Source organism: Tamandua tetradactyla, chromosome 7 (genome assembly GCF_023851605.1).
Source record: "Tamandua tetradactyla isolate mTamTet1 chromosome 7, mTamTet1.pri, whole genome shotgun sequence".
In the NCBI taxonomy this organism is placed as follows: domain Eukaryota; kingdom Metazoa; phylum Chordata; class Mammalia; order Pilosa; family Myrmecophagidae; genus Tamandua; species Tamandua tetradactyla.
Genome location: NC_135333.1, coordinates 93047665 through 93060906, shown reverse-complemented (window position 1 = coordinate 93060906; position 13242 = coordinate 93047665). Strand labels below are relative to the sequence as shown.

The 13242-nt window shown below is 36.2% G+C and overlaps 1 protein-coding gene across 4 annotated transcripts in view; it reads left to right on the top strand.

The window, feature by feature from the left end:
* TMTC1 (transmembrane O-mannosyltransferase targeting cadherins 1) overlaps nucleotides 1–13242 on the top strand; it is a 284735-nt gene that overhangs the window by 18329 nt on the left and 253164 nt on the right. For all 4 annotated transcript variants that reach the window (XM_077170430.1, XM_077170429.1, XM_077170433.1 and 1 more), the window contains exons 3-5: nucleotides 6872–6945; nucleotides 9551–9727; nucleotides 13039–13242. In XM_077170430.1, the coding sequence (XP_077026545.1) occupies nucleotides 6872–6945; nucleotides 9551–9727; nucleotides 13039–13242 (455 nt within the window). The remainder of the gene's footprint in view (nucleotides 1–6871; nucleotides 6946–9550; nucleotides 9728–13038) is intronic.

Here is a 13242-nt window from a genome sequence, read left to right as displayed (position 1 = left end):
GAAGTTATGAAGAGAAATTTTAGATATGAACTTAAAAAGGTGAGAGAGATATATAAATTTTTAATATTCTTTGTGGATATAACATGAGGAAAAATAGTCAAAGATTACTACTACTAGCTATGTGGAATATGCAGCGGTGGGTCACAAAGTTTTAAGCTAAGAGCATAGACAATATTATATTTCTGACGAATAATTTTTAAATACAGTTGGAAATCCATGCTTAGAGTGCCTTAGGGACAATTATTGCAACAACGAGTGAGTTCCGCAGAATTTGTTGCTGGCAGAGAGGAAATGCATAAAACACAGATAGCCTTGGGCAGTGTGATCAGGTGCTGATAAAAGTTTAGGCCAAATTCTAAGGAAGAAAATACTATTAACAAAATGACCTTTAGACAAGAGTTTCAACAGACTTTTGTACTAATTGAAAAAAGCTATGGAAACACAATTAAGGGCTAGAGTAGTCTGAGAGCTGGATGTTTATTTAGGGAAGAATGTTTGAAAAAATTCACAAGAAGATGAGAGAGGTGTGAGAAGTGGGAACAGAAATTTGACCTACATAACAACTTATGCAGCAAAGTAAAATCAAGAGACTTATTTAATTATAAAGATTTCCTAGGAGAAGGACAGAGAAATAGGAAAAGAGATGCACTTTATGGAAGACAGGGATAAACTATTTAAAAAAAAGAAAAGATCATGGTGGTAGAGACCAGGAGGTGGAGGGAAGTGCCTTGCCTTTGTCAAACAAGAAACAAGCACTGGCCCATACATTATCCCTGGAAGAATGGATGATTTAGAGTTTTTAGATGGGGTTTAGTTTGAACATGTTGTTAGGATTACCTAGACTATTGGATTTGCTTTATTAATTATGCACCTGACAAATAGTTAATGAGTGCTTGCATGGTGCAGGGCAATGCTAGATGCCAGAGGGATACATGAGTGGATTGCACACTCTACCCATAATTTGTTAAAGCCAATAGAAAAGTCAAAGAATAAGCACATAAATAGATTTAAAACAAAGACATATGTTGTGATGGAGCAAAAACCCAGGGGAGAGGAAAAATATTTCCAATTTAAGTGGGTGGATAAACTCATTTATTTACCAAATCTTTCAACAACTGTTTGAGTGGCTGTGTATACCAATAGTGCGCTCAGTGCGGGGGTGCAGTGATGAATAAAATCGACCAATACCTTTTAGAGCTTTCTGATTCTTTTTTTATTTATTAATTTTTAAAAAATTAACAACAAACAAACTAAAACATTAACATGTGATCATTCCGTTTACATATATAATCAGTAATCCACAATATCATCACATAGTTGCATATTCATCATTTCTTAGAACATTTGCATCAATTCAGAAAAAGAAATAAAAAGACAACAGAAAAAGAAATAAAACGAAAACAGAAAAAAAAAGATTACATACCATACCCCTTACCCCTCACCTTTACCAATCACCAGCATTTCAAACTAAATTTATTTTAACATTTGATCCCCCGTTATTTATTTTTATTCCATATGTTCTACTTGTCTGTTGACAAGGTAGATAAAAGGAGCATCAGACACAAGGTTTTCACAATCACACAGTCACATCGTGAAAGCTATATCATTATTCAATCATCATCAAGAAACATGGCTACTGAAACACAGCTCTACATTTTCAGGCAGTTCCCTCCAGCCTCTCCATTACATCTTTTCTTTTTTTTTTTATTTATATATTAATTAAAAAAATTAACAACAGACGAGCTAAAACATTAACATGTGATCATTCCATTCTACATATATAATCAGTAATTCACAATCTTTCTGATTCTTGGAGGGACCTTCTTTCTGGCAGTATATTTCTCAAGAAATGTGTATGTTTTCTATGAGAGAAGTTGGTTGAGAAATTGAGAAAACAGAGAAAATAATTATTGTCTTGTGAGAATTAAAACTTAATAGTCAACAGAGAGATGTTGCTGGTTCTAAGGCATCCACTTAGTTCCAGTTGAAAACAAGAGCAAGGGAATGCTGACACGCAGAGGTGAAGGTTAGGGTTGATGTTTCCAGAACTGGAAACAGGAACATGTAGATGAGCAAAGGGTCACAGTCTAATTAATCAGTCTGGTTTGTAGTTGTTACCATGTGTTAAGTGTTCATGGCCTTGTTTGAGGCTAATGGAGTTATTCTTGCAGATAAAATAAATATTAGCAAGTTTATACATGTAACATACTTTATACAAATCCTGTGAGTGGTATTTCAGGAAATAGTAAGGTCTGGGAGCAAATTAAGTCCTTACATTAGCAACTTCCGCATGTGATTCTGTGTAGTGCTGTTAACCTTGCTATGTTATCATGTTCACCCAGTTTTTCCAGTGTTTGAATATTTATTAGAGGCTACAGTTCTTAGGTTACATCTACTTCCTAGGTTATGGATGCCTGCAGTTTGAGACATTTGCATGTATTTTTTCTCACTGTCTACCTCTCTTCTGCCATACTCCCTTATCATGAATTGACCAAGTCCTTCTGTCTTTCCCAGAACTGTTCAATTCAACCTACCCTGTCCAACTGAACATTCCGTCTTTGGTTCCTTCATCCCATTCATTCTATACGCTCATCACTTTATGCATCCCCTTCTAAACACACCCATGTATTATTAGGCCTTTCTTTTTCCGTCCCTGTTGTTTCCTCTGCCTGGAATGTACTTTTTGTTCCTTTTCTGTCCTAGTATCCAGTTCCTCTGTCTTGAGCTTCCTGAAATCCTCTTTCTCTATCTTAAGTCTCAGTTTTCAGGCCAGCCCTTCTGTGAAGACTTCCCAGATCCTCTGGTCGAAATTCATCCCTTCTGTTCTTTTGCGTCAATTATTTCTTCTCTTTCTGATGCATGTAGTGCTCTGTTTCGTATTTAATATCCTTTTTTGACTCCCACTAGAATTTAAATTCTTTGTGGCAGATTGTATCCCTCCAGCTGGCACAGTACCTGACAAATAGGAGATGCTTGGAAAAAGCTTGCCGACTGGAATAAAATGCAGTAATTGACTAATTAAATCACAGTGTGTGTCTAGATGGGATAGACACAGAGTAGTTGATGGTAAGCACTTCATTTTTAGAAGTCTAACCTCCATCACCTAAGATGCTGGCTCAACAGGGATATAAAGTAGGTGTTCAGTGAATTCTTGGTGGTTTAGAACTGGCAGTAGCATCTGTCAATGTTAGCACTAACATTTCAACACGCACTCAGAGCTTCTGCTCCAAGGGATGCTGCATTTTTTATATCTGGGCACATCCAGTTGGCACATTTTGCTGCTGCTGCTGCTTCCCAGAAACACTAACTAGTTGAAATGTGAGAAGTAGGGCTACAGGGTGCCTTTAACACATTAGCTATGCTTGCCTAGCTTGTGATTGTCTCATTCCAACTTGCTACACCCAGTATCAGCTTGCAGTCTTGCTGTTGTTTGAGTTAGACACATCCACTTGTGCTGTGATGAGTGTCCCTCCAGGCCCAGATGCTTAGCTTTAATCCAGAGACTTTGTTGATAGTGAGCTAGGCTCTCCATTTAACCTTCAGAAGATATTGCAGGCAGTATTGAGCTTAATGCTCAAGGAGGCAGTTGCATAGACTGGACAGATCTATTTGGGTTTCACACGTGAACTAAACACACTTGTTACACTAGCACTGCCTAACTCCCTAAATCATGCTGTTTTCCTGATTTGGTACTTTAGTTCTCTCTAGATTAACAGATCAATGAGAATAGTGTGTGGACCAAGCAGCCACATTAGGGAGCAGCTTTCAGCTCTGTACTGCCAGTGAAATTCCTGTGGCCGTGTCCAGGTTTTCTTGTCGCAGGTTGGAATAGAATTTTTCTCTCTATATGACTTGATCTCAATCCATATGCAAGCATGTAATCAAATTTTTATTTATATTTTTAACTAATAGATGTATTAGATTATATAATACAGTTGACTTAAAATATCATCCATGTATACCATAAAGTAAAAAGATGATTTCTACAGGAAACCAATGCCAGTGATCTGAAAGGAAAAGGAGAAAAGGCAACAGATGTTTACTGAGCAAGGTACTTTAGATATATCATCTTGTTAATCACAATTATCACAAAACCAAGTCTTCAAGAGTTTAGGAAACAATTTGCACATAGACACTCAGATGACAAGTGGCGAATCTTGAACTAAAACCTTGAATGCTTTAGTTCCATGTATGTTTTATTTCCTCTCCTTTATTGACTGCAAAGCATGTTCCTTCTATGAGGATATTTATAGGTACATTTCCCAGAAAATTATTTTCTGCTCTTAGTTGTTAATTGATTCTCTAACAACGATGGGCTCCAAGTCTTCTGCTATTTTCTCTGTCTGAAATGTCAACTCTGTTCATTTCTCTTGTAAACTCCTCATCTTGAAGATTCAGTTCAAATGTGACCTTTACTTTAATGCATTCTTTGAACCACACCTCATTTTTTTCCTTTACAGTTTTATTTCTTGGATTTTAAATGCTTACAAAAGAATTGTATACACATGTTAAGTAGTGAAACAATACAAAGATTAAAAAAGATTAAAAGGGCCATCTGTCCCCCCCTCCCATTTCAGTCTCCCTCTGAAATAACATATTTTCTGAAATAATTTCAAACAAAAATTGGCTGCAAGGCTAATATAGAGGATGGCCTTACATTCTGTCCAGATTCACCAATTTTTAACAATTTGACACATTTGTTTTTGCATTCTTCTCTATTGCTCTCTCAATATATAAGAATATTATTCATTCCCTGAAACATTTGAGAGTAGGCTGCATTCATGTACCTTTACATCTTAATAATTTAGTTTTATATTTCCTAGACAAGGACATTTATCATCATTTTTCTTTTGTCCCTTTTAGTGCCCTTTAGTTGGGAGCAGTTGCCAATCTTTCATTATCTTTCTATAATATAACTGTTAGATTGAAAATAATTTAACAATTTATATTAGGGTTTATAATATATAAAATGTTGTTAATATGTTTATTGTAACATATAACATGCATTATATCATATACATGCTATATAATTTATTACATATATATAATTTATATAGAGAGTCTTATGTTGAAATTTGTAACAACAATAATGTAATATAAATATATGATGCACAAACATGCATCATATGCAATTATATATTTATAATATATAACAACTGTTATATATAATACATCATGATATATTAAATTAAAATGAATTATAATATAATCATTAAACCATGATATAATATAATTTAGAATATATTAAAATATAATAATGTGTTTAACTTTAAAATATTGATATATAATTCTATTTTATCAATATACAAATGTGTATTTTTAATGTATTTTTATAGAGTGTTCCTCATCTTGGATTTGTCTGATAGTTTCTCATGATTATATTCGGGTTATATGTCCCTGGCCAGCATACTACATAAATGATGATGCGTATCTAGGGTATCACATGAAGAGGCATGCCATTATCTGTCTGTACTTTATTGGTGATATTAATTTTGATTATCCAATCAAGGTGTAATCCAGTATAACCTAATTTCTCCATAGTATAATTATTCTCTTTATTTTGCCAGCTATTAATAATTGGTGAGGAGATACCGTGGAACCAAGCAAATACACTGTGCATCATCAAACTTTATATCCTGCATTTAGCATCCATTGCTTTTTCTTGATGTTTTTTATTCAGTCTCCGGTCTTTACCCTAGTGGATGCAAAATAGTTATTTTTCAACTCCACTACTCTCCCCACATTCATTATCTGGCTTTTAAATGTAAGGAAGAGCTAGTATGTATGCATGCAGGTACATATGTATTCATACATATATGCATTCATCTATATATTTATTATCAGTATAGGCTCTTGATTTTCTGTTTTTCTGTGGTTTACAATTCATTGCTGTCCTTATTTATTTTGATGTTTGAATAGTCTCAAATTTGGTCTTTGACATATACCCATCAATTTTTGAGCCATTTCTTGCTTTCTGACATAAGAATATGATTCAAGCTTCTTTTTTATCTCCCCAAACTCAGCCCTACATCAGCCACTTTTCTAAGAAGCACACATTCTCTTTAGTGGGGAAATGGCTTGTGGTTAGTGCTAGGGTGGTTCTGTGTTACTGGGGTAACTTACTTTTAGGCACTTTCAAACAGAGGTAAGACATGCTCCCACACCCCCCTGCACAGCAATCATGAGTTCAAATTCATTCCCATTGTTAGAATTATTTATTCCTCAGCTTATTTTTCCTAGTTCTCTAGAAAAATTTAAACATTTTCTGGTCCATTAGCCCTCTGGTGCCCCAAAGACCAGCACAGTGTCTGATACTCAATCGCTGATCAAAAAATTTTTTTAAAAAAATCAATATATGCATAAACTTTGATTCTGTGAATTGACCTTTTTAAAAGAAAGATTAAAAAAGAAGTTAAGCATGAAAATCATGCCTATTCCTTTCTCTTTTATCCTTCAGTAAAGGTGGTTATAAGAGTGAATACTTGTTCTTGGGAAATGTACAAGGAAGCATTAAGTGTTCAAAGGACATGCTGTACACAGCTTACTCTCAAATATTTAGAAAATAGACAGATGGATTGATAGATAGAATGGAAAATACAGTGAAGTGTTAAGAGTTGGGGGATCTGTATATCTGAGTGAGGGGTATGTTGGAGTTTTCTATATGGGCTGTATACTATTTTGCATGTGTTCTGTAAGTTTGAAGTTATTTCAGGAAAAAATATATATAATCATTAGAGGTGGTTAGTCATATGAGAATTTGAAAAAGAACATGTTTTCTACCTGACTGTAACTTCCATTCATCTAAAAGAAATCAGTAATGATTTTCTGAAAGTACTATTCTGAGTCTGAATTTGTTTGTTTTTACATGTAGGTGGCTGGAATTGTTGGCAGAGCTGATGTGTTAGCATGTCTGCTGTTTCTGTTGGCCTTTCTCTCCTACAATAGGTATGTCTAAATGCCAGTGTCCTTCCCTGTGATTTCACTACGTTGCACCCCTGGGAATCTCCGCCATGTGTGTAGACTATGGGCATCTGCCTGAGAGGAGGGGAGTGGTTTCTTAACATTGAAAGGCTCAGTGACCTTCCTGGGAGAAAGGACACCAAACCCTCTGTTTAACCCTATGCTGGAGTGCTATCTATGCCAGCCTCATTTTAAACCATATCATAACCTTATGAAAGGGCTGCACTCCCAGTGCTCAGAAGCCACGCTCTCACTTCTTGACTCTTCTTACTTTTAGTTTCTGCCCGAGTATGGAATTTGGAATCTTAGCTCTGAGCCAAAACAGATTGGGTACAGTCCTTTCTCCTATTTGTCCATGATTTATTTAATGTCCCCTTTTTGTTTTGATCTTCATTCAGTTTACCTCTCTATATTAAAATGACAAGATTGAATTGAAAGGAGTATTTCTCAACTGCGTTCTTCCAATTTACATATCCTTTCACCAGAATAAGGAATTCCTTTCTTTGGGAAACTGAAAAGCAATAAAACATTTTTCCATTATTTTACCTTATCCTACCCCCCTCCCCACAAAGTGATCAGATGCTCACCTGAGTTATGAACTATCTACACAGGGAAAAAGGTGGTTAAAACAAGAATGAGTCACCTGGGACAGAACAGTCTCTTCAATAAATAAATTTAAAAAAATAAAATAAATAAAATAAAAAACCAAAAACAAGAATGAGGCCTTCCATGTGGGAGACACGGATTCGAGTTCTGGACCATGCACAAAACAGACAAACAAACAAAAAACCAAGAATAAGAGTAGGAGTAGATTGTTCAGAGTATGGACCAGAAAAGGAGGTGGATGAGTCATGGTGCTTTATTTCCTGAAGGGATGCCCAGCTGAGGCTGTGTCAACCTTGATCTTTGTATCAGTTCATTGACATGCATCCTCATGCTATGAGCCTACACACTCGGTGACTATTTGAGAAACATTGTTCTAAACCAGGGTTCTCATTTGGGGGTGAAATTGCCCTTTTCCTCCCAGGAACATTTGGCAATATTTGGAGAATATTTTGGTTGTCACAACTGAGGCAGTGCTATTGGAGACCAGGGATGCTGCTAAATCCTGCAATGCACAGGGCAGCCCCCCACAACAACAAAAAATATCCAACCCAAAATACCATGGTGCCAAAATTGAGAAACCCTGTTATAGCCCAATTTAGACTTTGGATCAAGAATTTAATGAATTAAGTCTTAAGATGGGTTAGGTTTTTGAGGGAAGTTTTATTTTATTTAAGAGAGGAGCTGTTTCTTAGTATGGTGCCAGGTTCCTACCCCTGACTCTGTCTTCTGCTCTATTTTATGTATGAAAATTTCAAAAATTTAAACTTGAATACAGCAACTAATTATTTCCTATTTAGTATGATGTTAAGATAAGATTAGTACTTGACTTACATTTAAACTTGTTCTCTCAGGCTTTTCAATTGTGGTTGCTATATTTTTGGAATATGATTAACATATCCCCATGTCTATGTGATAAGGAGCCACATTATTACAGGTTTCTGTTGTGCATGCCATTCTCACTTTTAGAAATTTAAGCTATGGGTCAGTTCCTTAGAAACATGCATATCTACTGAAAATTTTGCATATAACCTCATGTTATTGTTCTAAGACAAAATAAGGGTAAGATATCACAAATGCAGAAATATTAGCCGTTACTTCAAAGAAGTAGGAACAAATGGGTGTGACATCTGCTGAAGCGAACAGCAGCCTCCTTGGTTAGGGCTGGTTCTATTTTATAAGGTGAAAAATAAACTTTATAACACTACAGAATGTTTAAAATCCCTGTTGGAATGTATACTGAGAAAAAATATATTTTACCTAATACAAGCTTATGGAAGATAAATATGAAATGTAGATTAGCCAACAGAAAAGAAAAAAGTGAAAACATCTGTATTTTCATCACAGAGAGAAATGCTGATACAAGTTTAGTGTGTGGAATATATATATATATATACACATACACACACACACGTATTGACTTCTTCACTTGTGTATAAAAGCATATAAAGACATTTTCACTAAAATAATAATGATGAACATTCAGCATGTCATATGATCGTCCCATCAACTCTTTGATCCTATTCCATACACGAGGGGACTGAGGCAAAGTAACTTGCTTCATATTATACTGTATGTTAACTGCAGAACTGTGGTTTGAACCAAGGACACCTTGTTACAAACCCATGTTCTCTTATTGTGCATATTGTTTAGTCACCTGCATTATTAACTGAAAATATATTCACTTCAACACTGTTCCATATCACTTAACGTATCTCTATGGCAGCACTTTAAATGGCTTTTAGTGTTCATTTGTTGACATATACCATAATTTAGGCGCTGAATTCTCTATTGTCGGATATCTATTTTTATTCATCTTAGCAATTTTAAATCGTTTCATGATGAACATTCTTGCAGAAATCTTTTCTTCCTACTTAATTACTCAGAGTAAAATGAAATGGATATTAGATCTTATCCTTAAGAGCTGCTATTTCTTCATGTCCTATGCTCATTCTTAGATTAAAAGAATCTTCAACTTATTTTTCAGGAGTTTGGATCGATGTTGCGTTGGGGAATGTTTCCCTCCTACAGCTTCTCCTTTCTTCCTGTTACTCAGTTTGTTTCTGGGAACCTGTGCAATGCTGGTGAAGGAGACAGGCATCACGGTGTTTGGAGTGTGCTTGGTTTATGATCTTTTTTCCCTCTCCGACAAGCAAGATAAATCGTAAGTCATTTTAAAGTTTTGATATCAAGCACAGCATGTACATAGAAGAGGTACTTAGAAATTAGAAGTATAACGCTTTCTTAAATGTAATCGTTATCTTGGATCCTAATATAATAAACAAGCTTTATTTCATTAACATAACTTTATTTTATATGTTCAAACTCTTCAACCTTTTATTAAATCAATGATGACTGTGAAGCTGCTTTGTGAACCCCAAATTTGGAATTAGAAAGAGTCTATATTAATGCCAAGTTTATGTTGTTTGCTTGTTTTGGTTGCATCTTCATTCATGAGAAGTGTTTTGAATGGTAACAGTTTTCAACAGATTGCTTGGAATCAAATAAGTGTTAATTATAGAATGTGTCTGAACTTTTAATATGCCCTAGCCATTCTTATCATCTATAACACACAGGATAAAATGAATACCCCTTAAAGCTTTTAAATAAAAATGGGCATCTGAATAAACTTGTGTGCTATTTTGAAAAGGACATGTAGGTAGTCCCTCATGGTTTAGACTGGCCCTTTGTGAAATTCCAATAGGTGCCTGCCTCCCCAAATCCTTAAGTAATGACAAAATCAAAAGGGCAGGCAAACAGATTCCCAAGTGCAGGTAAACAGATTCCCAAGTTCACGATGCTTGGTGATGATTAACACTTTTTTTAAAAAGTGGCTGATTTATCTCCTACCTTTTCAGATGAAGAATTTTAAGTTTAAAAAAAATTCCTTCTCCCCCCCCCCCATTTCCTGTCTTTGTCTTCTTGACATAAAGATAAGTGCAGCATTATTAAATGGTAACAAGCTGGAATGAGTTATGAAATTTTGATCATCTTCCTGCCTGGGCAGGTGATCCTTGGAGAAAACTTAAATAGAGTTTAGGCTCTGTGGGCTCTCTGTAAATCTCACAGGCTTGCAAAAAGGCAAGCTCATCTTCAGTATTTTACACTAAATATCCAACAGTGCCCAGAAAGCAACAAGCCTGAGGAGCCCCCTTTGGCTTATATGAGAATGCCTTTTCTCTCTCTTCTTAACTCATGGAAGTAATTGCATTGCCAGTCTTACCTTTTAGAGAGTGGCCTGTAAATCTCTCACATCCTACTTTCTTCTGGAATCCACCTTGTGTCTGTTTTCCAACTTCATTCTGCCTTGCCTCTCTCACAGCAGATGGATGTGACAACTGACTGCAAACACTCTCATTTGGTTCAATGGAGAGCTATTTTAGTTTCATTGTTGACATCATGTTTCTGTGATCTTGTGACTCTCTAGTCCACTGTTGCCTACACTCCTTCCTCTCCTTTTCATCCTCTCACTGTCAAGTCAGACTTTTTTCAAAGGGGATAATTGGTCATTTCTTCCTTGAGTAATCTTCCTTGACCTTCCTCATAATAAACTGCCAGAAGTTCTGTGGAAGGAATAATACTGCTGATATGTAGCTTAGAAGTTCCATAACTAATTTTCTGTGCTTTTTTAAACACTTTTAGCTCTCATATCCAACAGTCTGCATAAGTGGAAACATTCATTCATCCCTTGATCCCTTTTATCCATCTATTCAACATATGTTTTCTGTGTCTCTCCAAGAATAAGACAGTTAAGGTTCCTACCTCCAAAGAGTGTATGGGCTATTAGGACATACATAAGACATTGCATAAGTTATCATATGGATAACTGATTACATTTGTAAAGAGCACTATGAAGGAAAATTATGGGATGCAAAGGAGCATATGACATAGAGCTGACCAGTAGCAGTTAATTTTGCTTGAGTGCTGCCTGTGTGCCAGGTATCGTGCCGTGTCTCACCATTTAAAAGTATTAAGTCATTTAATACCCATAGCAGCCCTATGAGATAGAGTTTGCCTAATTCAGGCAGAAGGAAAGAAACAGTAACAGAAACAAATGTTGGAAGCATATTCCTATATTAAGAGCATTTATTCCTAAATTCTGTGATTGGCCATCTGACTAGAGGTAGACTTCTTTTATTTGACATCACCTTTAAGAGGAAATATTTTCAATGAAAGAGCAGCTCTTGAAAGTTATGTTTTTCCTTTTTTTTTTTAAATTAGGATGTAATTCCTAATGTGTAGAAAAGAACACTCCCTGATCCTGGTCTCCTCCCTCTCTCACTATAGGTATCCATGACCTTTAACTGAGGGCTTTTAATTTCTAAGTTTGTTTTAGAATATCAAATAGCATTCTTTGCATACTTTCAAACTTTATATAAATTGTATCACTTCCTTTTTTTCCATTTAACATTAGATTTGGGGGATACATTGATGTTGAGACATGTAGCTTTAGTTCATTCATTTTTTTTTTTTTTTTTTTTTTTAAAGAGAGAGGGAGGAAGGGAAGGAAAGACAGAGAGAAGGAAGGAAGGATGGAAGGAAGGAAGGGAGGAAGAAAGGGAAACATCTTTAAACATTTTCTTGTTTTATTGTATTTTGTTTGTTTGTTTGTTTTTTACATGGGCTGGGGCCGGGAATCGAACCGAGGTCCTCCGGCATGGCAGGCAAGCACTTTGCCCGCTGAGCCACCGCGGCCCGCCAAGTTCATTCATTTTAACTGATATACTACAATTTATCCATTCTTCTGGATTTTAAATTTGGATTGTTTCCATATTTTTTCTATTATGAACTATGCTGAAATGAAATCTTTCGTGTGTGTGTCCTTGTGCACATGGATGAGATTTCTCTAGGGCATAACATAGAAGTGGAGTTGCTAGGATGAAGGATAGACTTATTTTCTCTGTATGATAGCTGAGACATTGCTCTTGGTAACAGCTGCAGCCCTGTATGAGAATCTCCCTCGTTCTACATTCTCACCTTCACCTGGTAGTACCAGACTTTTACATTTTTGCCAATTTAACGGTTACGAATTGTATCTCAGAGGATTTAAGAAAGAAAAAATTGTAAACCAATGTACTTGGATTACAATTGCTCAGCCATGAACAATATTTTACAAGCTCATAATAATGTAAATACTGATTACCACTTCAACCCCAAATTTTAAGATAGATGTATTGGAAGGATGAGGGGAGAAGTGAGGGTGGGGAGAGGGCTGAAAAGAGGTAACCATGTAAGGAGCACTGATTCCTAGTCTGTAGTAGGAAGCCAATATGATAAGGTCTAAAATTGAAAAGAAATTAGGAAATAGCAGAATAATAATGTCACTTAAAAATATGGTGGCAAATACCAGAAACACAAAAGCTAGAAGACTTGAGAATTTCTCTTTCCTGGGAGCTGGACTGGGGGTGGGGCAGGGTATCGCTCTTTCTTATGGCTCATTTGACTTTGTTTTCGCTCAACTCCGTGCATAATTAGGAGCAACGGGGTCATCCGTCAGCGCAGCCCACAGCAGCCTGGGAGCCCTCAGCCCTCCCCACTGCCAGCCCATCCTCACCGGGAGAACGGGAAGCAGCGGATCCCTCACAAAGGAGCTTGGGCTGCCTGCCACTCCCCATTGCCACCGGAGCCCAAGAGCAATGGATTCCCGAGGTCTCCGCGAGCCGCGTGGACCATGTTGAG